The sequence below is a fragment of the Nuphar pumila genome, chromosome 15, assembly GCF_984573655.1.
Source record: "Nuphar pumila chromosome 15, dmNupPumi1.hap1.1, whole genome shotgun sequence".
NCBI lineage: Eukaryota > Viridiplantae > Streptophyta > Magnoliopsida > Nymphaeales > Nymphaeaceae > Nuphar > Nuphar pumila.
The window spans coordinates 25,827,913-25,855,623 of record NC_143263.1 but is presented as its reverse complement, the minus strand read 5'-3'; the positions used below and the strand labels follow the sequence as shown (position 1 = coordinate 25,855,623).

Genomic DNA, 27,711 nt, shown 5'->3' with positions numbered 1-27,711 from the left:
CCGAGAATAAGAATACCACCAACGTAGTGGACCGTGGGCTTAAAGAAGAAGTTTGCCCATCTCCAAATTTCAGAAATGACAGAGTATGAGACATCTTTCATTTTTGTTTCACATAGGGCAATGAGATCTGGATTTTCTTGGCGAATCCAGTTTGCCAGGAACAGACGCTTATCGGGAGAGTTCAGTCCTCTGATATTCCAGCATAGAGCCTTCATAGTTAAAAGTTAGTAAAACTTTGAGGGGTGTGAGCTCTGGCTGAACGCCGAGGAGAACCACCAACATGGGAGGCCGAGGGATGCAGGTTGCAATGACGCCCTCGGCGAGCAAAAAAGGCCCCAACACCTGATTGGGGGAACAAGGAGGGAGTCAACATATGAAGAACGACCCTAGATTGGGGTGTCACAGAGGAAGAGGGAAGGTCAAAGACCTCTACAACAGATACGAGCATGACTTCTGAGATATGAAGTAGTTGTTGCGAGGAAAGAGAAACATCGAGAAGCCAGGCGACTTCATCAACTTCGATACCCAACTTAGAAAAGAGATGTCTTTGCCACACTGTAGGATCAACACCCGCAAGAGATGAGTCTTCAGAGGTAAAGGTATCCGACTCTCAAGACGAATCGTGACCGACTGCCAGATGCGAAGAAGGGTGACAAAACAAGAAGTTTGCGGGAGATAGGAAGAAAGGAGCCTGCAAGCGAATCACCATGCAGTTGATAGCTCAATAGAATAGGGCATTGAAAACCATAATATGAGCCGCCAGGACATCGAAATGCCCGCATGAAAAAATAATGTAGTGCGAGTACCCAAAAAATTGATGCTTACGAGTCCCACACATGTCTTTAGAAGCTACCATAAAATCGTGCAAAGCGGGAGCACGGGGGGAGTCGCAGACTGATAATGGCACAACGCCCTTGACAGGAGAGGTATTAGAAACGTGAGCATGTGGAAACAGGATGGTGGTAGACTGTTGGGCAAGATTCCCAAAAGACTCGATAGTGCCAAACAAAAAGGTTCTTGGTGACTGAAGGGATCGAGAACCGAGAAGCCACATGTGTGTGAACAATAAGGAGGGCAGATTCTCAAATAAAGGGTTCCCGAGAAGAGCACCAACATCACCATGCACCGTCAAAGCACCTCGGGAAGGGGCGCCTGGAGATAAAGGGTCAGCGAAACCTTGCAAACCAAGAGCATGGGGAAACAAAAAGATGGAGGACAGCTTGCCAGAACAATCATCAAAGGTAGGATTTCCACTGTCCTCATGAGCACCTACCAAGTCAATGATGGCGACAGAAAGGAGCGAGAAATGATTGGAAAATTGGGCAAGCTTGAGCGTCCACCAAAAATAAGAGATGACGAAGATGGTGTCGTCGCTGATTGCACATAGGCTTTTCCGGTGAAAAACATGGGCAATGCAGTCAATTGGCTGATCAAAGCCTATATAGATCCAATTTTGAAAGCCAAAAAAGATGATTTGGGCTCATGCAGTTTGCCAACCTGCACCCAAAGAGAGAATGAGGTGTGGCGTCGGGGCATTTGTGATCTCCCACAAGCTTGGCAAAAAACCGACTTCTGCTGCAAATAGCGAGTAGGGGGGGCTGAGGCACACTTACTCTTCCAAATTGGATGCCATCGAGAGAGAAAAGAAGTGGCTCAACGATGACATGCAACGCGCTTCCGAAAGTTAAGGGAGAAGCACTCAACGCACCACCAGTCCTTAGGCTTTGTGCAGTGCAACTGAGCACGATAACGAAATTTGGAGAAATAAAGCTGCCAGGAGGGCTTAATATCCTGCCAACCCGGTCATCTCCCCAGCTAGAAGAGACTCGAAGGAAAAATGGCATGTGAAGCAACGCCACCACCGAGCAACTCTGAAGAGGCTCCCTCCCGACAGCGCAGATAAAATGCCGGATATCCTGGGGAAGGAGCGAACCTCAAGCCACATAGGAAGAAAACACGATCGAAAGAGAGAACTTGAACGATAGCCGAAACAGAAGGGCAACATGAAAACCCCATTGTCGGAGGCCAAAAGCAGCGCCCCAGTCATTTAAAGCGTCCTGAATGGAGAGAAGGGCCTGTTGGTTGACATGCAAAGGGTGGTTGAAACCGATACCCCAGAAGAAACATGGCGAGGAAGACATGAAGATAGGCTAACTGACGTTGTGACTCCTCTCAACAACAACGATGAAGCTGAAAGCAAAGATCAAGACTGAGAGATACATGATGACAACTCCAAGAGAGAACCCCAATAGGCATCTCTTGCGAGAATGGAGACAGAAAGAACCCCCAAAGGGCGACTCCGGGAGCAACAATGGTCTGAGGAAGGCGAGAACAAAGAGGGAGGACATGATGGTGGCTCCGTCGAGATAGACGTCAGCTGCAGAGGGGAGGAGGCAAACGAGATGCAGAGGATGGCCACGATGGTGGCTCCAGCGAGGAAGACGATCACTAAAGAGGGGAAGAAGACAGATCACCGCGATGGGAACTTCGACTAGGTAGACGCCCGCTGCACTGCTACGAGGTAGCTAAACGAATTGATATCTAGGTCTGGAATCCTCTATGCCTCCACGATTCCACGCAAAAGCCCATTTTTCTGCTGCAATCTCCCCCAAAATCCCCGCCAGAGGTGCAGTATTCCACGACTACACACCACAGATAGAGAGAGGAAGAGGTACCTTAGCACCGCCAGCCATTGCTGTCGCCGAAAACATCGCCGATCGGATGCTTGAAGGTCGTCGCCAACACACTCAATCTACTCCTTTTACACACACAGATGCAACCGTTGCTACTGTCTCAGTGCTTTTGCCGGTCGAAGAGGTGAAGCAAAGGTGTTGCTGTTGCCTAAGGGATATCACCTGGTGGAGAGGTGGAGCAGAGGTGTAGGACGGCCAAAAGGCGAGATAGAGAGAGATCGGGGGGTCAGGGCATAGCTAGGGCAAAAAGGTGGATATATATATATATATATATATATATATATATATATATATATATATATATATATATAAAGAGAGAGAGAGAGAGAGAGAGAATTCTTACCAAGGGGCACAAGGGGAAGGGGCAACAAAAGTTTTTTTTAATGGGGTTGTAATCAAACATCATTAACGTCTAAACTGTTTGATCTACTGAACGAACAATTCAAGCAATAATGGTTTGACTAACCCAAACACTTTATGCGTTTGAAGATAGTTTCGATGAGTCGTCGCCTTTGATTGTGCACGATCAAATGATGATGGTGCATCATTGTTTTTTTGTGTGCTCAGAAGATTTAGGCTGCCGCTAAATATTTGGGCTGAAGAACACATAACTAAATCATTTTTTTTAAATGAATGTAACTTACATCATGCGCTTGAAGAGTTCCCGTCCGAAGATGAAGGTTTTCTTATATATATATATATATTTGCTTCAACCAAGTTGAGCTGAACACCCTGTAATTAGGCTCTATTATTTTAAGCAAAATGAGTTGCATGTGGCTCGGCTCATCAGGGTGCAGATAATGAACAAGTTTGTGAGGGTGTCAATGGGTCTGGTTTGGTTCGAACACAGGTGAAACTAGACTTGGACCTGATTTTTGGGTATGATATCAGGTCTGAAATCAGGTATAATCAGGTCCACTTTAAGAAAAACCACACCGGGACGGATAAGAACTACATGAACCAGACCTCGTAAAACCACATTTTTTATCTTTTTTACATTGAAAACTTGCGGGTCTTAATCTAAACTCAGATCGGGTCTGGTATAAAATTTCACAAACTATACCCGAGTCCATGTATTAATCTGACCTTTGGGTTCAGACCCGAGTCTTAATCGGGTCTTATTTATCACCATCTCTGGATCTCATAGGGTTTTGTTTAGGTCGGGTCTGGGTAAAACCGACCCGTTGACACCTCCATTCGTGAGTAGGGATGGCAATGGAGGGCGGGGGGCAAGGTCTCCACCCCCGCCCCGTTTCAAAATTTGAACCTCCATCCCCGCACGGTGATGATTTTAACCTTCACCCCGCCTCCATCCTTGATTCAAACGAGGGCGAGGTGGGGCGGGCCCCGTTTCCCCTTAGTTTAGTCACCCCTTAAAGGATTGAGGGGGGGGGGGGGGGGGCTAGGCGGGGATTGGGACGGGGCGGCGAAAAGCGTAAGTCCATCCCCGTTTCATGCCCTTCATCCCCGGTCCAAACGGGGCGAGGCGGGGCGGAGCCCCGTTGTCACCCGGTCCACTGCCATCGGCCCATCCCTATTCGTTAGGGGCCGAATCGAGCTTCTCCGCACGTCGCCAGGCAGTAGCCCGCTGTTTTAACGGCTCGCGGGGGGTTGCGTACATCTTGCAATGTGCGCAGGTTGAGAGAGAGGTCGACGAGCGAGAAGTGCGGGTGCGGCTCACCGAAGAAGAATCCGACCCTGTATTTCCGGCAGCGGAGTTCTATAGGGTTTCTGACGAAGCCTCCCTAGGGTTTGGTCTAGGGTTTTACTATCTCTTCGGCCACCGGATTCTACCCACAAAAGACTCCTAGGGTTTAGGAATCTCTCTGACTTAGAGGGTCCTGGAAATGGAATCCGAAATCCAAGAAGGCCTCGCTAAGGCTTCCCTCGCGGCGGAGGAGGAGGAGGGCAAAACCCTGAGCAAGAAGGCCGCGAAGAAGGAGGCCGCCAAGGCCGAGAAACTCAAACGGCAGCTGGAGGCTGCTGCGGCAGCGGCCGCAGCTGCTGCAGCCACCGAGGAGGCCGATCCCCTCTCTGAGAACTACGGTGACGTGCCTTTGGAGGAACTCCAATCGAAGGCGATCAGCGGTCGGAGCTGGACGAAGATCGGGTTGTTGGTGGCGGAAATGGAGGGCTCGGAGGTGTGGATCCGCGGGCAATCACAGGCCATCCGCGCTGTGGGCAAGAACATGGCGTTCGTGGTCTTGAGGGAGATAGGATTTACCGTCCAGTGTGTCGTTACGGCGAAGCCTGGCGAGGTCAGTAGGCAGATGGTGAGGTTCGTTAGCGGACTGAGTCGGGAATCGTACGTCGATATCTATGGTGTTGTCTCAGTGCCCAGCATCGCAATCAAGGGTGCTTCGCAGCAGGTACGATTTTTTTATCTTCCTGCGACTTATGGATCCGGGCTTTTTGGTTTTATTATCCAAGAATTTTAGTTGTATTGTTGATCTTAGTTTTATTGGCTGCCTCGACTGACATGCAATAAATTTTGGGTTGAGGTCGGGTAATCATGGTGTGAAATTGGTGTTTTTTAAGCTACTTTCGTTGAAGATTATGAGTTTTCTTGCTGGTCTTAGTTTTTTTGTTTCTACTCATTCGCTTGTGCATGAAGTAAGTCTGAAATTGGCAATTACGCTTTAAGGCTCCGTATTGTTAGACCAAGCAGCTATGCGAAACTTTTGAGTTGAGATATTTAGTTGGTGTATGTTAGTAAGTAAAGAAGGCTGCAAATAATTAGTGTTGTCTTTCAAAATTTCACTGTAGCATAATGGGTGTTGTAAGTATCGGTGTTGCTGTTTCATCTTCAGGTGGAAATTCAAGTGAAAAAGGTTTACTGCGTGAATAAAGCTGTGCCAAATTTACCTATCAACATCGAGGATGCTGCCCGGAGTGAAACTGAGTTTGAATGTGCTGAGAAGGTGACTTGATAGTTTTTGTTTCTCTTTTTTGATCTCTTTCGGTTATTTTGTGCGTTGAGAACAATGCTACTAAAAAAGCTTAGAATTGCATCTGATATCATTGACTTTGCTATTTCAGAATGGAAATTTACTGACCAAACGATATAGCAGCAAACGAAAACGAATGAATTTACTATTTCCAGGTGTATTAAAGAAAATAATGGGTGCTATAAGAATAAGAAACACGTTAAAAACAACTGGGCCCATTATAAACATTAAACAAAATAAGTGTTTATGTTCCAAAGAATTACATTACCAATGTTTTATTTCAAAAAGCACCACTTTCAGTTGGTCTTGTCAGCTAATACAAAAAACATTGATTAAAGGTGCTTCACCCCAAGAAATGGTAAATGTAGCAACTTGAGTGTCTTAAACAATTAGCACAATACTTTGAAAGTTCTTAAAGCTTTTGAAACTGCTGCACACTTTTCCCCATCTATCTATCTATCTATCTATATCTCTCTCTCTCTCTCTCTCTATATATATATATATAGATAGATATAGATAGATAGATAGATAGATAGATAGATAGATAGATAGATAGATAGATAGGATACAAGATCCATGCTAAATCTGGCACGGTGCTAAATGAAGCATTTTATGGGATTTCCTGTGTTTTTCAAAATTCTGACCGTACAAATATAAATGCTTGCTTTTATAGAAATTAGTTGTTGGAGAATTCGATTCCGATGCATGGATAGGCTTTTATAAGGTTTTAAAAATCAACAACCTATAATTTTAAAAAAAATTTGAGGCTCCAAATACCATTTTCTCCATCCAAAATGCATGATCCAAGTGTCAATTTCTAGTAAATAAGTCATGCTGGACACATCTCTACTGTTAGATTTTTGAAAAAACACTGAAAGTCGGTTAAAATATTTGATCCCATTACATTTCTATGTGGCTTGTGGGAATTGTCTCTCTATCTCTCTCTGTATGTGTGTGAGTGTCCATGTGTGTGTCTGCACATGCGTGCAAAATACTATTGCCAATTCCCACATTTTAAAAAAGAGGCTGTATATTTGCATTTCTTGCGGTGATGTTTCTGTTATTTCTTGTACATTCGGAAAGAGAGAGATGTTAATATATATATTCTTCTTTATGTATTTATATCAAAATACCTGATAGGGGTATTTTGGTAATTTTATTACACCATTAAATTTTCTTAGGTTTTTTCCTTTTTCATTTTTTGTGTTCTTTGTCTTTTTTTCTTTTTTATGAAATTGGGACCATTGGGCCCCCCACCAATATAGTCGTTTGGGTCCCCAACGGTCATATTAATGACCGTTGGGGCTCCTCAACGACTATATTGGGTGCCCGAACAACCCCCTCTTTGTTGTTTTTTCTTCCTCTATAAATTGAGGGGCTCTCCCCTCTTGTAAGTGTGTTTGTACTCATTTTTTTACCTCTCAATAATTTTTTTTTTGCCTTTTAGGCATTTTCCCTTAGTGAGTTTATGTATTGTGCACATTATGTGCTTGTAATTCTTGTCTCTTTGTTAAACTCTTCTAAGAGTTATCTTGCTATTTGTATTTTTGCATTGTTCATTACATGGTATCAGAGCTAAGTGGGTTATTTGTGATCTTGGAAGTATTTTTCTAAGTTCTTTCTCATCTCTACCTCTCTTTGCCATCATGGAGCACAACACAAGAGTTGAACTTTCTTTCAAGTTCAACGGATCAAATTATTTGATGTGGGCGTCGGCTACGGAGAATCACTTTCGTGGAAAAAAGCTATGGGGCTTCGTGATGGTGACTACTCTTGAACCAACATTAAAGCTCACCAAGATTGAAGGTGGCGTCGAGAAGGCCCTTGATGGTGAAGATCACATTAAAGCAATCAATGAACATCAAACTAAGGTAGAAGATTGGGAAAGTAACCACGTCAAAATTTTGGCGTTGTTTATGAACAATGTTGACATAAAAATTTGTGTCAATATTACTAAGTTTAGAAGAGCCAATGAAGCTTGGTTCTGTCTTAACGGTATGTATACCCAAAAAGACTTAGCTAGACAATTTTTTTGTCAAGAAAAAATTCGATCTACTAAACAGGGGGATATGAGTGTCCGAGATTACTTTAGTGCTTTGTCTCGTCTTTAGGATGAACTTGGTCTTCTTGAGCCCAAATGGGTGGCTCCGAAAGATGTTGAATTAATAAGAGAACAAGTTGAGAAAGAACATTTCTTTCAATTTCTCCACGGTCTTAGACTGAAATTTGAACAATCAAGGCCTTACCTATTGAAGATGCCCTTGCCGAAGTATGCTAAGAGGAAACTCGTCTTGGCATGACTCATAAAAGTGATGAGATTTTGGTCGTCACTAGGTCGGGATCCAATGTTAAGCCTTATGGTTCTCCCCACTTTGCTAAAAATAATGGCTTTAGAAAGGGTATCATTTGCCACTATTGTAATGAACCAGGTCATATCAAACCGGTTTGTCCTAAGATCAAAGGAAAAGTGGTCGCGGTTGGTGAAAATGTCCAAAATAAAGAAGAGGTGAGCAAGAATAGAGGAGACATTAAAGTCACTCTAAATCAAATTTCGGAAGCACTTCAATATCTTCTCAAGTATTCCTCTACTTCGGGTACTGTTATAGCAACCTCCTCATCTCCTCCAGGTATGTGGATTTTGGACTCTGGTGCTTCTTTTCACATGACACCTCATAAACACACCCTTTCTAATATTCATTCCATTCCCTAACATCTAATGTTTCAACGACCAATGATACTTCTTTGAAAATTGAAAACATTGGAACACTTGATTTAAAACATTCTCAAAATTTCTTTTTTCTAAAAGTAAAGGTGGTTCCAAAAATCAATTTAAACTTATTTTTTGTTTATCAAATTACCGATCAAGGAGTTCAAATCTCTTTCTGACCTAAGGATTGCACTGTGCAAGATCTGCAGTCAGGAAAGCCGATTGGGCAAGGCCATAGGAGGGGCGATTTGTATTTCATGGATTTTTTGACACTACCATCCAAGTCATTTTATAATTTTGTAAATGTCAAAAGTATAAATGTTTGGCACAAGAGACTTGCCATCCAAATTTTTCAAAGATGTCTCTCTTCTCCTTTTTGGGAAACTCTTCTAATGAAAAAGTTATGACTTATAAAGATTGCATCTTTGGTAAATCAAAAGCCACTCATTTTCCTCAAAAAAGCTTTGTCTCTACACGACCGTTTGAATTAGTTCATTCTGATGTTTGGAGTCCTTCTCTTATCATGTCTAAAGGAGGTTTCTCATATTATGTAATCTTTGTGGACAATTTCACTAGATACACATGGATTTTCTTTCTGAGTAGAAAATCCGAAGTGTTTTCCATCTTTAAAGATTTTCATGCAATGATCAAAAATCAATTTCTAAGTAATTTGTCTATTCTAAGATCCGATTCCGAAGGAAAATATATGTCAAATGAATTTCAAACTTATTTGCAACAAAATAAAATTTGTCATCAAAGATCTTGTCCTAAAACATCACAACAAAATGGTCTTGCGGAGCAAAAACATAGACACATTATGGAAACAACTAGAACCCTTCTAATTTCTAAAAATATTTCAAAGTCTTTTTGGGCCGAAGTCGCTTGAACTTCAACATATCTTATTAATAGAACTCCTTCGTTATCTTTAAAAAATGTTTCTCTTTTTAAAAAACTTTATAATATGTCTCTGGATTTCAAAAAGCTAAGAATTTTTTTTTGTAAATGTTATCTACTTACTCACAAAAATGATAAGCTTTTCCCGAAGGCTATTGAATGTGTTTTCTTACGATATGGTGAAAAACAAAAGGGATATCGATGCTTTGATATATTAAATAATAAACTTTATATCTCAAAAGATGCTACTTTCTTTGAAGAAAAAGATGGTTTTGCAAATAATGAGACAAAAGAAAACAATGATTATTCTTTCTTATTTGATTTACTACCCCGACAAGATGAATCAAATTCAATTGAGAATATCGAATCTCTCAATGAAGTTGAAAATCAAAATGATCAAATTTTTGACAATGAAAGAAATGAATCGCATGAAAATATAGATAAGCATATAACAAATAATACTCAAGTCTATACTAGAAGAAGTGAAAATACTCATGCATGTGCTTTTGATAAATTTTCTCAAAATGTCTTTGGAAGAATCTTCTCAAAGAAGGTCAAGCCGTATTTCTAAAGCACCAAATAGATTTGTGTCTTATGAGTCTTTTTCACCACATTTTCGAACTTGTCTATTAACCATTCACTCCTTTTATGAACCATCTCAATACAATGATGCTAAACAATATGCACATTGAAATGAAGTCATGAAACATGAACTTAATGCTCTTAAGAAGGCCCAAACTTGAGAAATTGTGGATCCTCCTCAAAGAAAGAAACCCATAGGATGTAGATGAGTTTTTATGGTAAAAACAAAAAGTGATGGATCTTTAGAAATATATAAATCTGGATTGGTAGCTAAAGGATATGCACAAGAGTATGAGATAGATTATGATGAGACGTTTGCCCTGGTTGCTCGAATGACAAGTGTTCGAGCTCTTATTGCAATTGCTTCTATCAAAAAATAACATATTTATCAACTTGATGTTAAAAAATATTTTTTTAAATGAGGATCTTAGTGAAGAGGTTTATATGGATCCTCCTTCTGGTATGAGTTTAAATGGAAAAGTTTTGAAACTTAAGAAAGCATTGTATGGTCTTAAACAAGCCCTCAAGGCTTGGTATGATAAGTTTAGTAATGTATTAATTAACTTGGGTTTTGTTTCTTGTTATACTGACACTGCTCTCTTTGTTAAGAAAATAGGTGATTTTATTGTAATTCTGCTCCTTTATGTTGATGATATGATCATCACAGGAAGTGACAAAGAGGGAAAGAAAGAGTAAATGACATTGAATCTTTGTTAAAGAAATTTTTTGATATGTCTGACTTGGGTTTTCTGAGATACTTTTTAGGTATTGAGGTGACCTATTGGTAGCGTGGATATATTCTATCCCAAATGAAGCTGACAACAGACATTTGTGCTAAGTCGGGGATTTCTGATGATAAGAAAGTAGAAACTCCTAAAGTTATACAACAACAACAACAACTACGCCTTCATCCCAAAATAATTGGGGTCGGCGATATGAACCAAATAAGAAAATCATTATGGGTCTTCCACATGAATCCTTGTCCTCCAATCTTTTCTATCCAATGTCATGTCGTCGGTGAAGTTCAAAGCATTCATATCCTTTCATGAAAAGGAATGGAAAAGTCTCAAAGATCCTGAGCATGACTTACATTAAATAGCTTATCAAAATAATCTTTTCATCTGCTTAATCTACTCATCTTTGACTAAAACCCTTTGTGTTTCATCTTTGATACATCTAACCGTACCCAAATCTCTCGATTTCCTATCTCTCATCATTGCAAGCCTATAAATATCCTTCTCGCCCTCTGTGGTATCCAACTTGTCATAAACCTCCTTATATACCTTATCCCTCATTTTGAACTATTTTTTTTAGTTTTCCTCTTTGCTATCATATACTTCTCCAAATTCTCATTATCACAACTCTTACTTCGATTTCTATAACACTCTATTTTAACCTTAATAGCTAATTTGACATCCTCGTTCCACCATGATGTATCTTTACCTAACGGTGCACCGCCTTTAGACTCACCCAATACCTCCTTAGTCACCTTTCTCATGCAACCCGCTATTTTATTCCACGTTGATTCTGAATCCTCCTCGAGACACCAATCAACTTTCTTAACTACCTGCTCTACAAACATTCCTTGTTTAGCTCCTTTCAGTACCCCCCACTTAATTCTAGGCTCTATCTTATGTCTATCTCTTTTGTGGCATTTTCTAAATCTAAGATCTAAAATTAAGACTCTATGTTGTGTAGCTACACTTTCTCCCAGTATAACCTTACAATCGATGCAACAATCCCTATCTCTCTTTATACAACAACAACAACAACTACGCCTTCATCCCAAAACAATTGGGGTCAGCGATATGAACCAAAAAAGAAATTCATTTTGGGTCTTCCACATGAATCCTTTTCCTCCAATCATTTCTATCCAACGCCATGTCCTCAGTGAGGTTCAAAGCATTCATATCCTTTCCTATCATCTCCATCCAAGTCTTCCTAGGCCTACCCCGACCTCTTTTAACTAATATATTTTCCCATTTCTCCAACCTTCTAACTGGAGCATCATTAGGCCTTCGCCGAATATGTCCAAACCACCGTAAACGATTCTCTCGCATCTTATTTTCAATGGGTGCAACACCTACCTTCTTACGTATCTCTTCGTTCCGAATCTTATCTTTTATTGTATTTCCACACATCCATCTAAGCATCCGCATCTCAGCTACACTCATTTTTTGAATATGATGTCTCTTGGCAGCCCAACATTCCGTACCATATAGTAAAGCGGGTCTAATAGTCGTCCTATAAAACTTTCCCTTCAACCGCAATGGCATTCTACGATCGCACAACACTCCAGTAGCACTTTTCCATTTCATCCACCCAACCTTTATCCTATGATTTACATTTCCATCAATTTCTCCATACTTTTGAATGATGGATCCCAAATATTTGAAATAATCATTCACCGGTATATCTTGCTCACCAAGCTTCACTACACTCCCATCACTACTTCGTTGCTTACTAAACCGACATTCCATATATTCAGTCTTACTCTTACTCAACTTAAAACCTCTAGCTTCCAATGTTTGTCTCCATAATTCTAACTTAGCATTAACCCCAGCTCTAGACTCATCAATCAAAACAATATCATCAGCAAACAACATACACCACGGTACATTTTCTTGAATTGATCTCGTAAGCTCATCCATCACTATTGCAAATAGGAAAGGGCTTAAAGCAGATCCTTGATGTAACCCAACCGTTATCGGGAAATTGGTTGTCACCCCTCCACAAGTGCGGACATTGGTTACTACTCCTTCATACATATCTTTAATTATACTAATGTACTTTAGAGAAACACCTTTCTTCATCATTGTCCACCAGAGAACGTCCCTAGGTACTCTATCGTACGCCTTCTCTAAATCAATAAAAACCATATGCAAATCTTTGTTCCTCTCTCTATATCTTTCAATAAGTTGTCTAAGAAGATGTATAGCTTCCATAGTTGATCTTCCAGGCATAAAACCAAATTGATTCTCCGATATCATGACAACCTTCCTCAACCTAGACTCAATCACCCTCTCCCAAAGTTTCATAGTATGACTCATGAGTTTTATACCACGATAGTTTGTGCAATCTTGTATATCACCCTTATTCTTATATAAAGGCACCAAAGTACTCTTCTTCCACTCATTAGGCATCTTATTTGTTCGCCAAATCAAGTTAAAAAGATTTGTCAACCATTCTAAACCTTTCTCTCCCAAGCATTTCCAAGCCTCGATAGGTATACCATCTGGGCCAACTGCCCTTCTTGATTTCATTTTCTTCAAAGCCTCTGCAATTTCTTTCTTTTGAATCTTGCGCATGAAGTCACGATTTATCTCATGAAAAGGAATGGAGAAGTCTCCAAGATCTTGAGCATGACTATCATTAAATAGCTTATCAAAATAATCTTTCCATCTCTCCTTAATCTCCTCATCTTTGACTAAAACCCTTTGCGTTTCATCTTTGATACATCTAACCATACCCAAATCCTTCGATTTCCTATCTCTCATCTTTGCAAGCCTATAAATATCCTTCTCGCCTTCTTTGGTATCCAACTTGTCATAAACCCCCTTATATACCTTAGCCCTCGCGTTTCGAACAACTTTTTTAGCTTCCTTCTTTGCTATCATATACTTCTCCAAATTCTCATTATCACGACTCTTACTTAGATTTCTATAACACTCTCTTTTAACCTTAATAGCTAATTTGACATCCTCGTTCCACCATGATGTATCCTTACCTAGTGGTGCACCGCCTTTAGACTCACCCAATACCTCCTTAGCCACTTTTCTCATGCCACCCACTATCTTATTCCACATTGATTTTGAATCCTCCTCGAGACACCAATCAACTTCCTTAACTACCTGCTCTACAAACATTCCTTGTTTAGCTCCTTTCAGTGCCCACCACTTAATTCTAGGATCTATCCTATGTCTATCCCTTTTGCGGCATTGTCTAATTCTAAGATCTAAAATTAAGACTCTATGTTGTGTAGCTACACTTTCTCCCGGTATAACCTTACAATCGATGCAACAACCTCTATCTCTCTTTCTAAGTAGGAAAAAATCTATCTGACTCGTATTAACCCCACTTTTAAATGTTACTAGGTGAGACTCCCTCTTCCTAAACCAAGTGTTTGCTAAGATCATATCATAGGACACACAAAAATCTAAAATCATTTCACCACTTTCATTTCTTTCTCCTATACCATAGCCTCCATGGATACTCTCAAATCCATCCCTACTAATGCCTACATGTCCATTAAGGTCACCGCCGATGAAAAGCTTTTCTCCATGAGATATCCCTTGTACTACTTCATCTAAATCTTCCCAAAATTGACGCTTAATGGAATCATCTAAACCTACTTGAGGTGCATAAACACTAATAATATTAATGATATCCGTACCTAATACTAATTTAATAAGTAAAATCCTATCACCCTTCCTACGGACCTCAACTACATTATCTATAAACTCACAACTAATAATAATCCCTACTCCATACATATTCCTATTTATTCATGTATACCAAATCTTATATCCCCAAGGTTCTATCACTTTTGCTTTCTCACCTACCCATTTGGTCTCTTGTAGACATAAAATATTCATTTTTCTCCTACACATAACATCTACTAACTCTACCAACTTACCAGTTAAAGACCCTATGTTCCAAGTGGCTAACCTAATTTTATGGTTTTGAACTATCTTCTTTACCCCCACCCGTCCAACAAAGTGAGAGAACCCTTGCCTATTTGACACCACACCCGGGCGTCGGTTTAACGCGTCGCTTCTAGGCGACGACCTAGCAACCCTTGCCCATTTATCACTGCCTCCGGGCCTAGAGAGTACAGCGCGTCGCTCAGTAGGGAACGCCCCAACGAAATTCTCATATTGGTTCATTTTCATAGGATATGACAAAGTTTTTATGCTGGCTGTCACAGGCCTACCGCAACCCTCCTCCTTTATCCGGGCTTGGGACCGGCAGTGTATAACTACACAGGCGGAGTTAGACTTGAAGATGGTGTTCTACTTGATGATCCTACTCCGTATCGACAATTAATTGGATCACTTACTTACTTGTCTATCACCCCGATCGGATATTGTTCATGTTGTTCATTCTGTAAGTCAGTTTCAGCATGCTCCTACGATAGTTCATATGGCCGCTGTCATGAGAATTGTGCGATATATCAAGACTACTATCTCAAAGGGGCTTTACTTATCTTCCTCTTATCTTTTTTATTTGACTGCTTATACTAATGCAGATTGGAGAGGTAATCCCAATGATCGAATCTCAACTAGTGGTTTTTGTATTTTTTTTAAGGGATTCACTTATTTATTTGAGGTGCAAGAAGCAGTAAAAAATATCTTTGTCGTTAACTGAAGTTGAATATCGTGCCATGACGACTACAACCATGGAAATTGTATGACTTAGAAGTCTTCTTGGTGATATAGGAGTCATCATCTCAACTTCTTCCAAGATGTGCTGTGACAACAAGAGTGTGATCTACATTTCAAGCAATCATACTTTTCATGAGCACACCAAACATATTGAAATGAGTTGTCACTATGTTCAAGATGAATATCTCAGGGAAACTATTACATTACCTTTTGTTACATCAGAACATTAGTTGTTTGACTTGTTCACCAAGGTGCTTCCGATTCCTCGTTTCTTGTTTCTCCTTAGCAAACTTTCGGTTTTCTCCTCGTAAAGTTTGATGAGGGGTGTTAATATATATATATATATATACATATACATATATTCTTCTTTATGCATTTATATCAAAATACCTGTGAAGGGTATTTTGGTAATTTTACTGCACCATTTTATTTTTCTTAGGTTTTTTCTTTTTCATTTTTTGTATTCTTTTTCTTTTTTCTTTTTTATGAAATTGGGACCATTGGGGGCCCCACCAATATATGACCGTTGGGGCTCCCCAACGACTATATTGGGAGCCTCAATGGCCCCCTCTTTGTTGCTTTTTCCTCTATAAACTGAGGGGGTCTCCCCTCTTGTAAGTGGGCTTGTACTCATCTTTTTACCTCTCAATAATATTTTGTTTGACTTTTAGGCATTTCCCCTTAGTGGGTTTGTGTATTGTGCACATTATGTGCTTGTAATTCTTGGCTCTTTGTTAAACTCTTCTAAGAGTTATCTTGCTATTTGTATTTTTGCATTGTTCATTACAAGTGAGTCATACATTGAAAATGGTGGGTAAGAACTTTTAGGGTTTGATACTAATATTGGTCGTTGTACTTGGCTAGGTTAATTTTGATTATTCTCTGGGAAGTGAGGGCTCATACTCGATATGCATCCTTGTTGTTCACAATGCCCTGGAAAACACTACCCTTTATTGTAAGTTATTGTGTGGACAGTTAGGGAGAACTCTGAATTTTCTAAAAAACTTAGGCCGAAAATACTATGCTGTATATTGTCATGCATGTGGACACACACAAGAAAAGGAGAATAAAGACTATTATGAATTCTAGTTTATGTATTTATTTTTTTGAATTTTTATTCAAAGCATGTCTTTCATTGACGGCCCCATTCTGCACACAGGTCACTATTTAGGAACTGGGTCAATTGATCTTGAGCTTATATGATATTTCAAGTGATGCTAGTTCTTTTGAATTTAGGGGTTTATTCTCTTGTTCTGGTATCTTTCCTTTTATCTTAATGATTTTTCTATACTTGTGGTATCATGCAGGAAGGAGAACAACTTGTTCGTGTTGGACAAGACACACGGCTGAATTATAGAGTCCTGGACATGCGTACTCCTGCGAATCAAGGAATTTTCCGTGTTCAATGTGAAGTTGAAAATGTATGTTGCATTCTTAGTTTCACTTTTTGGTGCGTTTGTGGTTTGGGATTAATCTTGCCCTTTGTAAGAGCTCGCTATTTTGGGGATTTAAATTTTGCCATATGTGTGTGTGTGCAGAGAGATTCAACTCTTTGCTCTTATTTATTTTATCTTTTTCTTGCCATGATTTTCCAATCAGTTGTTCAGCTTATGAACCTTGATTTTTTATTTCTTTTAGTCCAAAAGGAAAAGCCGGCATATTGAATTTTTTCTGCTGCTGGTTAACAAAGTATTAGCATTACTGACTTTGGTCATGTCTGATAATCGTTCTTCTAGTGGCTGTGGTGATACTTGATATATACTAGCAGGAAGTGGGAAACTTATTTTTATTCAGTTTGTTGAGTTTCATGTTTTTATTTATATTTTTTGCTAGTTGGTAATTATAAATCCTGATGACATCCGTTATTATTGTTATACTAGTGGTTGTTGTTATAGTGATTATTAATTGTTGGCAGCATGAAGTGGATGATTACTGCAATTCCATTAAGTTCTATTACTTATTTTATTTTATTTTTTGATGGCCTGCAGTTGTTGTCTGCTGGATTACCCATGAAAGCATTGGATTTATGGTTCTATTACCAATATTGGTGTTTTCTTCACCAGACGCTGCGTGGGGCAATAATATTTAATCCCTTATGTCTATTCAGTGAACTCTTTCGGAACATACTATGCATTGGCTGACGAAATGTACTTTAATCTATTTCATGCTTTGCACATCTTTTCAGTGGTTTGGAGTTTTTATGACTTCTTGTGGTAGTGGATCTACAGATTCTGAAATCCATCACACACACACATCACAACCATAGAAGAAAGAGCATGAGAATGAGAAGAAGATAAGAAGCTTCATTCATTACTCAAAGTGAGAATACTGTATCAACATATATGGGCTGTCTGGACCATAATGGCCCTATTACATTGACCACTACACTAAAAAATACTAAAATACAAAACTACCCTTAGGCATACATAATAATACATAAGTCGGTATTATTCAGAGTTACCGGAAGCTTCTTAAATAGGTGGGAAGCCGGCTTCCCGAAAGCTTGCTTCGGAAGCGCGATACTCCTCGCTTTCGAAACTTGATGAGAATCTCGATTCTCCCATGCTTTCTACATGCTTCATTTGTTCCTCTTATATATTTTGTCACTCTATGTTCATGGTTTTTATGTGTTTCCTCTCACACTTCACACTCACTTCTGTGCGCTTTCTCTAAATTGGTAGTCATCTTTTTTAGATTTTGTTAAAAATTTAATTCTTACACTAAAAAATCATGAAATTTAAGAAGTCACTTTTATTTTAGTTTTTATTTGCATTCCATTTCGATTCACATTCAATTCTTATATTGTTTTTTTTATTTCTTACTTCCCGTTTATACATTTTAAAATGCACTGCTTCTCGCTTCGGCTTCCCGTATCATTTCCTGCTTTTGCTTCCTAGTCTGACAACCTTGGTATTATCCAAACTAGTAATACATCATATTCCTCAACACTCCCCTTCAAACTTGAGATGATATAAACACAATCATTCCAAGTTTGAAGAGGAACATTTGAAAGGCTCTAAATGGTAAACTCTTAGTGAAACAATCTACTATCTGGTCGGTGGTTCCAATGTAAGACAATGAGATAACCCCTTCCAAGTATTCCCAACGAGTGAAATGACAATCTATATCAATGCTCTTTGTCCTCTCATGAAACTCATGATTCTTAGCTATGTGAATGACACTTTGATTGTCATAATGCAATGGGGTTCCCCCATTTATCTTAATTCTCATATGTCACATGGGTGCGGGTGCAGGGGTGCGGCACTTTCAAAAAACTTGGGTGCGGGGGTGCGGCAAAAATATTTAAAAAAAATATATATATATATATATATATCATATATATAATTTTTAAGTTTTAACAGTTAACAACAGTAACACTAATGAAATAAAAAACAATTATCACAATATCATCAAATCAATTTATCATCATGCATGCAATAAATCAAATTAACAATCTACAATTCTATTCTATTCATTACTTTTGAGTCTTGTGTTGAAACTTGAAAAAGTATCCTACTTCTGATTACTTTCAATAGACAAAAAATGTATCCAAGACTTGAAAAAAATGAAGCAGAAATAAAGATCTTTCTCTTGGAAGAAGGAAGAGAAACTCTTGGAAGGAAGAGAAATACATTAATGAAAAATGAAATAAATCTAACATATTCTTTGCAAATTTTGGGAAATAGAGTTGCATGTGTGTGTGCAATTCTGTCAAACCACAAGAATTGCAAGCTGACCTTCACGGGTCTGATGCAAATAACCCTGGGTAATGCCCTATATCTTAGTGTCCATTGCCCAAATTAAAACGGAACAGTCATGCAAAAGAACTATATCAGTCGCATTATGCAAGTAAGAAGGGAACCTTCAGATAATTTCCTTTATTAAACTCTTTCTTTCAAGATATAGCATGGTCACTGCATTTGGTTTCAATACATGATAGTCGTAGCTTCTGGTTCCTATTTTGACAAAGTACTTGAAGAAACACAATGTAAGAGATTGGTTGCATGTGATTGCATTCAACAAAGACCGGAGTGTCTATGAGATGAGGTACTTCAACATTGCGGAGAATGAGGCCAACGAGGAGGATTGATGGTTGGTGTTCTCAGAGAGAGAGAGAGAGGTAGCCGAGAGATTGAGACGAGTGGAGATTGAGGTTGAGAGAGAGATTGAAGGAGAGAACGAGAGAGAATAACGTACCTTGGAGATGGAGACTGAGTTCGTGCTCGCCGGACGGTAGTAGGCGTCGCCGACGTCGGGGTGTCGCAACTCAGCAGCGTCGGAACTTGGAGGACATGAAAGAGGGCAAAACAATTTTGCCCTAATCCTCAAGCTCAAGCCCATTTCATCGGGCAATATTTTTTTAAAGTCTAAAATTTAGACGAATATGACCCTAGGTGCGTTGACCGCACCCAGGGTTGGGTTGACCGCACCGGGTGCTGCACGTGCACTCGCGTCGGCGTGGGTGCGGCACCTGGTTGGCCGAATCCCTGTGACATAGCTCATACCCTATATTAACCATCTAAATCACAATCTTTGAAGTGACTTGGGCTATGACCTTATATTTGGCCTCACCTGTAGACAAAGCAATTCTTTGCTATTTTTTACTCTTCCGCAAAATTAGTGTCATTAAAAAAACACAAAACCCTATAGTTAAGTGTATTATGTGACACCCTTCCAAAGTTTGCATCACAATAGGCTCTCAATTCTAATGTAGAAGTAGAGAAGAATAAGGCATAGTGTATAGTATCCTTGGCATATCTGATAATCCTCTGAAATGCGGCCAGACGTGTAGATGTAGGATCATTCATAAAGTAGCTAATAACATGAACTGCAAAGGTAATGCCATGTCTAAATATAGTCAAGTAAATCAAACTTCCTACCAACTGTCTATACAAGATAGGTATCATCTAGAAGCTCTCCATCTATATGGCTTAACTTGCAGTTTGCTTCCATAGGTGTGTCTACTCTTTTCTTGTCATTAGCCAGCCTAGATTTATTGATTAAGTCTAGGGGTGCAAATGGGTCAGACCCAGGATGGAGGTGTTATAATTTTTGGTTGTTTCAGATTCGATCTGAATCTGAGTCCCCATGTATTTAGCTGTTATGGATCTGACCCCTTTGCCTCCCTAATTAAGTTTGCTGCATACTTGTATGCCCTTTTTCACCATGAGAGTGCCTTTTTTCCTTATCTTTGTAAAAACTGGCTTTGTAAGATAAGAGAACTTTACTGCTTCCCCTTTTGAATTTAAATGGGTGTTGATTCGTGCTTTTTGTGAATTTGTGGGTGTTATGTTTCTTGTGGTGGTTGATGGTGTTGACTCACCTGCAAGTAGGGACAGACCACAGTGACCATGTTTGTATGAGCCAAGAACCGGGCCCACTGTGACAGGGTTTGATACGTCTGGGGTCCTTGTTTGGCTCACAAATTTCTGATTTCATCTCATTGTTTGTCTGGTTGATTAGTTCGAGTTTGTTGCACTTCTAAAGACAGTCACTGTTGATGACAACTCTCCGCAAAGCATCCATGGCTGAATGGTTAAAACACCCAATTCATAATGGTCTTTCAAACTGAATCAAACTGTGTTGCCTGATCTCCGTGGTTCAACAAAGTTTGTGATGGATGATTCAAGGATTAGTCCTATTCAAACAAGCGGATCAAACCAAGAAACATGATCTAAACTCAAAAGAAACCTCAATGTTGTGCTTTGATTCAAGGGAGAGAGAAGTCGTGCTTTGATTTGAGAAGTCGTGAAGGAGAGAGTCTGGCCTTACACATTTTTTCTAAACAATTTTTACCTTTTTTTTCCAGTATGGAAGGGCAAAATGGGGAGGCATTCTCCCCATTTTCCCACCCTCAAATTGCCTTTACATGTGGCTATTAGGTATATACTATATGCCATGGCTTATACCCGCTCCCTGGAACCGGACTTGATGAGGCTGCTGAATGCATGTTTCTCATGACCTGCATATTGTTTAAGTTTGTACTAAAATTATTGGTTGGAAGTCTGTTTAGCAGTTTTCACTGTGTCATAATTTGCTCCACGCTCAAGAATTTTATTTTCTATATGAATTTGGATACAGTTCCTTGGCATGCCTCTCTTACAATATGGAAGTTTCTGCCCAGCCAATTTTTTATTGATTTACTGGGTGGTTATAATCTTTTCTAACAGTATGTCTCACATTTTCAGTTATTCAGGTTGTTCTTGTTGTCTGAAGGTTTTGTTGGAATTCATACTCCAAAGTTGATAGCTGGTGCAAGTGAGGGTGGGTCTGCTGTGTTCAAATTAGACTACAAAGGACAACCAGCTTGCTTAGCGCAGTCACCTCAGCTGCACAAGCAGATGGCGATTTGTGGCAATTTTGGACGTGTTTTTGAGGTTGGTCCTGTTTTCAGGGCAGAGGATTCTTTCACACATAGACACCTATGTGAATTTACTGGCCTTGATGTTGAAATGGAGATCAAGGAACATTACTTTGAGGTATGAGTTAGTCTATTCTTTTGGGTTGTGATACTGCTGTTTATCTTTGTATCTGGTGAATATTTGAACTATTTGCTTTGTCCAGGTGCTAGACATTGTAGACCGTCTATTTGTGTCCATTTTTGATGGATTGAACGAGACTTGCAAAAAAGAGCTTGATGCCATTAGGAATCAGTATCCATTTGAACCTCTTAAGGTGGCTGTTTTTGGTCTGATGTAAAATTTTTTAATAGTCCAAACACTTTCAGATCATCCAATTAATAATGAACTTTTATGTGGTTCTGATACTGACTATTGATTTTACTTGCTGTCACAGTACTTGCGGAAAACTTTGAGACTTACCTTCCAAGAAGGGATCCAAATGCTCAAGGTAGATAACAGCAAGCTAAATCTGTTTCCTATAGCATAGTTTGAGTTTTTGCCCATGTTGGATCATGTGTTGTATCTACTGCTGAATTTATGTTGTTTGCCATCTGCTTTTTTTAATGGATAAGGACTTATATAAAGTTTTTTTTTTTGAATGGATTTATAAATGTTCAACAGGCAGTAAGGCATCTGTATCCCCCTTGTAACTGCAAGGGATGGTGTACTTTGTTACATTGGGTTTGCCCATCTTATTTGGCCTTTGCTTGGTTGGAAAGAAAAATATAGTAATACAACTAAAAAAATATAGTCATGCATATCCACAGAAAAGAGAAAACTGAAGAAGGTTTCCTTGTGATTCCAAGAGCTCTCTTCTGAAGGCTGAAACCAGTTATGTTATATAACCACTTCCATATACTCATTAAGATGGTGAATTGACTTCATGTGCTATGTTACCATCCTCTTCAACAGAAGCTCTCCAATTTTAGCATATTTCCTTTTTAATTCCTGATATATCATCATTGCTCCCTTGATGTTATTTGTCAAATTGCAAGAAGTGCATTTGCATATAGCTTAGATATGTTTTTCATCACTCAAATAAACAAATAAACAGTAGAATGCTTACAAGCATGTTCAATTGAAAATATAATTAGCAATTAAACAGTCTTGTTCCCTATTAACTATGCAAGTTGGGTTTTATGCCTAGGATGCTGGTGTTGAAGTTGATCCTCTAGGTGATCTGAATACTGAGGCAGAAAGGAAATTGGGCCAGCTTGTGCGGGAAAAGTAGGTGTTCTTGTTTTTTATTCGTTTTTTCTTTTTTGGTTCTAATTTGTTTTGGATTGGCCCCAAAGGGGTTTGGCGTAGTTGGATGGGACCTAGGCTGCTAGTCAGGTGTTCTATGTTCAAATCCCATGGGTGTCACCCCTTGCGCAAGCTGAAGCATTGCAACTCCTTGGGGCAAGGGGTAAAGCCCTTGGAGTTTCACGCTGCCAGGACAGCGACCGTAAGTATGGCAGGCCGAGCCAACGTGGCTAGGTCTTTGATCCTGGGGCGGTTTCTCCGTGTAAATATAAAAAAAAAATTGTTTTGGATTGTAGGCCTGTTGTCTGACTAGATAATATACATACAATAGGTATGATACAGACTTCTATATACTTCATCGATATCCTTTGGCAGTCCGACCATTCTATACCATGCCTTGTTATGGTGACCCAAATTACAGCAATTCGTTTGATGTCTTCATTCGAGGTAAGCAATCCATTGTTCTATTCTCACTGATAATTTGTCCGGTATGTCCTGCCTCAGGCACAAATTACATCATTGGCTTGGATCTGTACTGAACTTTTTTTTCTGTAGGCTTGGCTTTTTGTTAATTTCATGTTTTAAATTTTACATGTTTCCTGGAAAAGCATCATGCTGTATTTTTTTATTTTACATGCATCTGGTATCAATGATGCCAGTTTACCACACGGTGTTCTGTTTCAATGCATCTACTTTTGTTGGATACTGACATGGCTCTGGAATGGCTGCATAATAAAAATACGATACAGGAGATGAGTACTGGGGTTTAAGTAATTTATGGAATAAATTTGCCGAGCATGCAAGAATGACAGGAAAGTAATCAACCATAGTTTGGTATGTGTTTATGGTAAAACCTTGTGCAATACACAATACTGCAAAGCCTAGAGGCTAATTGCTGATAATAATTTACACATACAGTACGATTTGGGAATTTGGGGTTGCGTAGGAGTTCCTGTATCTGAGATAAATTGCCGTCTGGGATGAGGAACTTTTATTTGAATTAGTGAAACTTTTCTTCTGTGACTGAAAAAAAAAAGCACATGTTGTCCTCACGAGTTTACTATTCGCTGATCTGAAGTATAGAATGTGACACATAAAACTGTAATTGCCATATGCGAAACCTTGTGTGGAAGTGTAGTGACTGCTGCAACCTTTTAATGTGATTGAGCTTGCACCTTTTGTAAATTTATGATGGCACTCTAGAAGAACAAAATCCAAATAGGGTTTAGGCTGTCACATGGATACGGTTGTGGATAGGGGGATACAACCATCTCTATGAAGTTTTAAATATGACTTGCATATAAAGGCATATGGAACGACAGTCAAAATGGAGTATCCCTGTGACATAGGGTTTAGGAAATTGAAGTTTTTGCATATACATTTGTGAGTTTCTGAGCTTGGGAGATGTAAAAGAATTAGGATTCCGAACTGGATCTCCTTCCAGTGCATCATCATCCGTTATCTGAAGTCTGTTCCTGCTTGGTGTATGTTGATGTTGTGTTTTTGTTGGAACCTTCGTTTGGTCCTGGCTGGAGTATTACTTTAAATATGACTGGGCAATATGTATCTGTTGGATGCAGTATATAGTATAGTCACCAAATTGATTGATATTTTTGGGCATATTGTGCTTTATTGTTTTTTGGACAAAAACGAAAAATACTGGGAAAACCCCACAGTATTTTGAAAACAGGCCTATAATGAAATTATCATGCAAAAAAGTGATATTTGCTTGATATTTTCTGAGTTCAGTAAATTTTTTTATTTTAATTTATTACTATTATGCATTTAGACAATTTTTCTGAGATTTTTGCAAGAAAAAACCAATTATTTTGAAGTTCTACCAAGAAAGCCTTAACTGAGGTATTGCTGAGATTGATGTTGGTGTCTATCATGTTAGCTAGTGGAAACATAAACTGGTTATCCGTCATTCTTGATATGCATTTTCCAAATTCCATTTGTATGATCTCTGTTTAGGTGCAGGTGTTGAAATTGTTCATTTTGAAAGTTTGGTCAAGTATTTTCCATTCATGTTTCTGAAGATTGTGTTAAAACCTATTCTGCTTGTTTATATTGTGCAGTTGTGGCCTTCTTTCTTTTGCATCTTTGGCGATGGCCTGATCATTGACATGCTTTCAAATGTGTTGGTTCTTTATTTAACCTAAGCATGGAATGTAGAATAGCCTTTCGTTTCATTCTGACAAATGGTTGTTTCTTTAAAGGTGAGGAGATAATCTCAGGAGCTCAGCGTGTACATGTGCCTGAGTTCTTAATCTCCCGAGCAGAGGCATGTGGTATTGATGTGAAGACAATATCCACCTATGTCGATGCCTTCCGGTAAGAATTACTACCGCTGGTAGACTTCTTTCCTGCTGTAGGTAGCTTTGTGTTGTGGACAACAAGAGGAAGCTTATGCCATTGTGTGGGGTAAATTTTTATGGGTTATTGGTGTTGCAGGTATGGTGCACCTCCTCATGGAGGATTTGGTGTGGGCTTGGAGAGGGTTGTCATGCTCTTTTGTGGCTTGAACAACATCCGCAAAACATCACTTTTCCCACGTGATCCACAGAGGCTTGCCCCTTGATCTTTCAATATTAGTCTAAAAATATCTGTTATAGTCGGAACTCTGGGAATTTACGATTTGTAAGAAATGGAGAGGGGCTTTTTCTGCCATTTTGTCATTTTAATAAGTATATGAAGTCGTCGTCACTTCCTCAAATTGTTGTGGTTTTATCATTTTTCGTCCTTGTCCATTTTTAGTTGCATTTGCATGACTTTTTCTTTTATTGGCAACTATGTCGCAAATTTTAATTCTTTAAAGTTCTGATTTTATGTCCATTTTATTTTACGAGCTAGATTGGACTTCGCTAGACCGTGATGCATGTTTTTTATTTGCTATGTAAATTGTGCCACCTTTTATAGCCCACTTATGTGCGAGTAATACAGTGGTAATTTCTTCGCTCACAAGTTCATAGGTCTTTTCCACTTGTTTGTCGACAAATATCATCCAGATTCCAGGGAATGCAAGACGGCTTTACAACTAGTGTGAGTTTCAAACTCTGGTAGAAACTAAACGCTTACTGCCGAGCATGCTCCTAGAAGACTCATAGGTGGTTCAAACGGACCTTGTAAACCTTGAACTTCCATGGAGTTTAACTCCAGGTTGCTAGTTTAGGAAGCTAAAGTGAAGCCAGGCATTTTAAAATTTACAGGAAGCGAGAAACAAATTTACAGGAAAAGAGCAGTGAGGTATCAATTTGAAAGCGAAGCATGAATAAAAAAACACAATATAGGAATCAAACAAGAAGCAAATAAAAATGAAAAGTAATTGTACTTTATGACAAATTTGACACGTTTTCTCAAATGCTTTATAAATTTTGAAACCTGCCCAATGTTCAATTTTACAGGTTTTTGGGTTTCTTAGGACCTTTTTACCCTTAACACGAACTGATTTTTTTGATTTTTGCGTAGCTCTTCTTGATCTAGCTAAATGTCACTAAAAATGAAATTCACATGATATTTTTGTAGAAATTATGAATTTTGCATAATGTATGATGTGAAAATGACTAGTTCACGTCTCAACAAAGTAGATTCGTAGAACGAACGTGTGCATCTTTTTTGCCTCACAATTTTCATGTGAAATTTCTCTTCACTTCTTTCACAACCCCCATGCATTATTATGATTTTTCTAACATTGCTTTTGAAAATCTCTTACGAATTTTGTAAAGAGTTTTGTGTTGGTGGTTGCAAAAGTCTACTTTCGATGCGTAATTCATAAAAATTTATGAAATTCACAGTTTTTCACATGTTGTCGACGTTAAGCGATGCAAGATTTCATTTTAGTGTGCAAATTTACTCGTATATATATAGGGGTTTAGAGTGCGATTTTTGTCAAGAGTTTCTGGTTGCGAAATTCTTGAAATGTTTGTAAAACTTTTGAAAGGTTTGCGGAAATCGTGAAGTTTTGTATGAAGTGATGCAAAATTTGCTTAATGCTAAGCATTATATGCGGCTTAAAATATCATGCAAAAAGAAACAAGAAAAATGCAAATGCAAAAGCATGCAAATCGGGTAAATACCCGCGGTGAGTAAGTGATGCAAGCGCATAACATGTTATCTACTTTCTTGGATGCAACACTTTCCTGCTAACACACTCATTTAGTTGTAAATATCTAGGACTGTTTTGCTGGAGTTTGGAGATCATGCTGAGCATGATTTAAATGTATGAGAATAAAAGTGCTCTTATTTTTGTAGTTCAGATTTCATGCTAGTCATGGTTGTAGTTAGCAAGATATTGAAGTGTGTTTGTTGTAGGTACATGTTTGACATTGTTGCGATATGAATGATTTGAATGTATTGCAATGTTTGACATGACTATCCATGCTTGCATGAAGTTATTTTCGATTTGATTATGCATTTCATGTGAAATTATATCATAAAAATATGCTTAAAATGAATGTATCGTGTTTGTGAATGTGATTTCATCTTTCTAAATATTCTTCTGATGTGTGTAAATATGATGTGATGGTCTTACACACAAAAATATTGAATTATCAATGCATGCATAATAATTCATGAAATTGCATTTTATGTTAAACATGTTTGTGGTAGAAAGGGGAAGCACATTTTTGCATTAACTGAAACAAAAAAATTGCTCACCAACAATCACCAAACAAGAATTTCTAACAGACTTGTAAACCACAATAGAGTGTTAACCAACTCAATACAAGCAGAATGAAGACTTTATGACCTACAATATGCAAATTATAGCAAACCAACAAGGAGAAATCAATCATTTCATTTTCATTAACTTGAAAAAATAGAACCTACTTTGTAATTTCATCTGAATGTATGGAAAAC

At 38.8% G+C, this 27,711-nt stretch overlaps 1 protein-coding gene across 1 annotated transcript; it reads left to right on the top strand.

Moving 5' to 3' along the window:
* The first annotated feature begins 4,296 nt into the window (after positions 1–4,296).
* LOC149814875 (aspartate--tRNA ligase 1, cytoplasmic-like) lies at positions 4,297–25,706 on the top strand. The gene is made up of 10 exons (XM_089989290.1): positions 4,297–5,062; positions 5,504–5,614; positions 16,516–16,629; positions 21,397–21,687; positions 21,773–21,883; positions 22,004–22,057; positions 22,757–22,836; positions 23,186–23,301; positions 25,074–25,188; positions 25,309–25,706. Exons 1-10 carry the CDS (start codon positions 4,541–4,543, stop codon positions 25,433–25,435), a joined length of 1,641 nt encoding a protein of 546 aa, XP_089845416.1. The 5' UTR covers positions 4,297–4,540; the 3' UTR covers positions 25,436–25,706.
* Positions 25,707–27,711: the final 2,005 nt, after the last annotated feature.

Excerpts from the sequence above, each read along its gene's own strand:
- LOC149814875 (XM_089989290.1), top strand. The coding sequence starts at position 4,541 with ATGGAATCCGAAATCCAAGAAGGCCTCGCTAAGGCTTCCCTCGCGGCG. Across the intron at positions 22,058-22,756 it reads AAGGGATCCAAATGCTCAAG|GATGCTGGTGTTGAAGTTGA; the intron begins GTAGATAACAGC and ends TTTTATGCCTAG. Across the intron at positions 23,302-25,073 it reads GTTTGATGTCTTCATTCGAG|GTGAGGAGATAATCTCAGGA; the intron begins GTAAGCAATCCA and ends GTTTCTTTAAAG.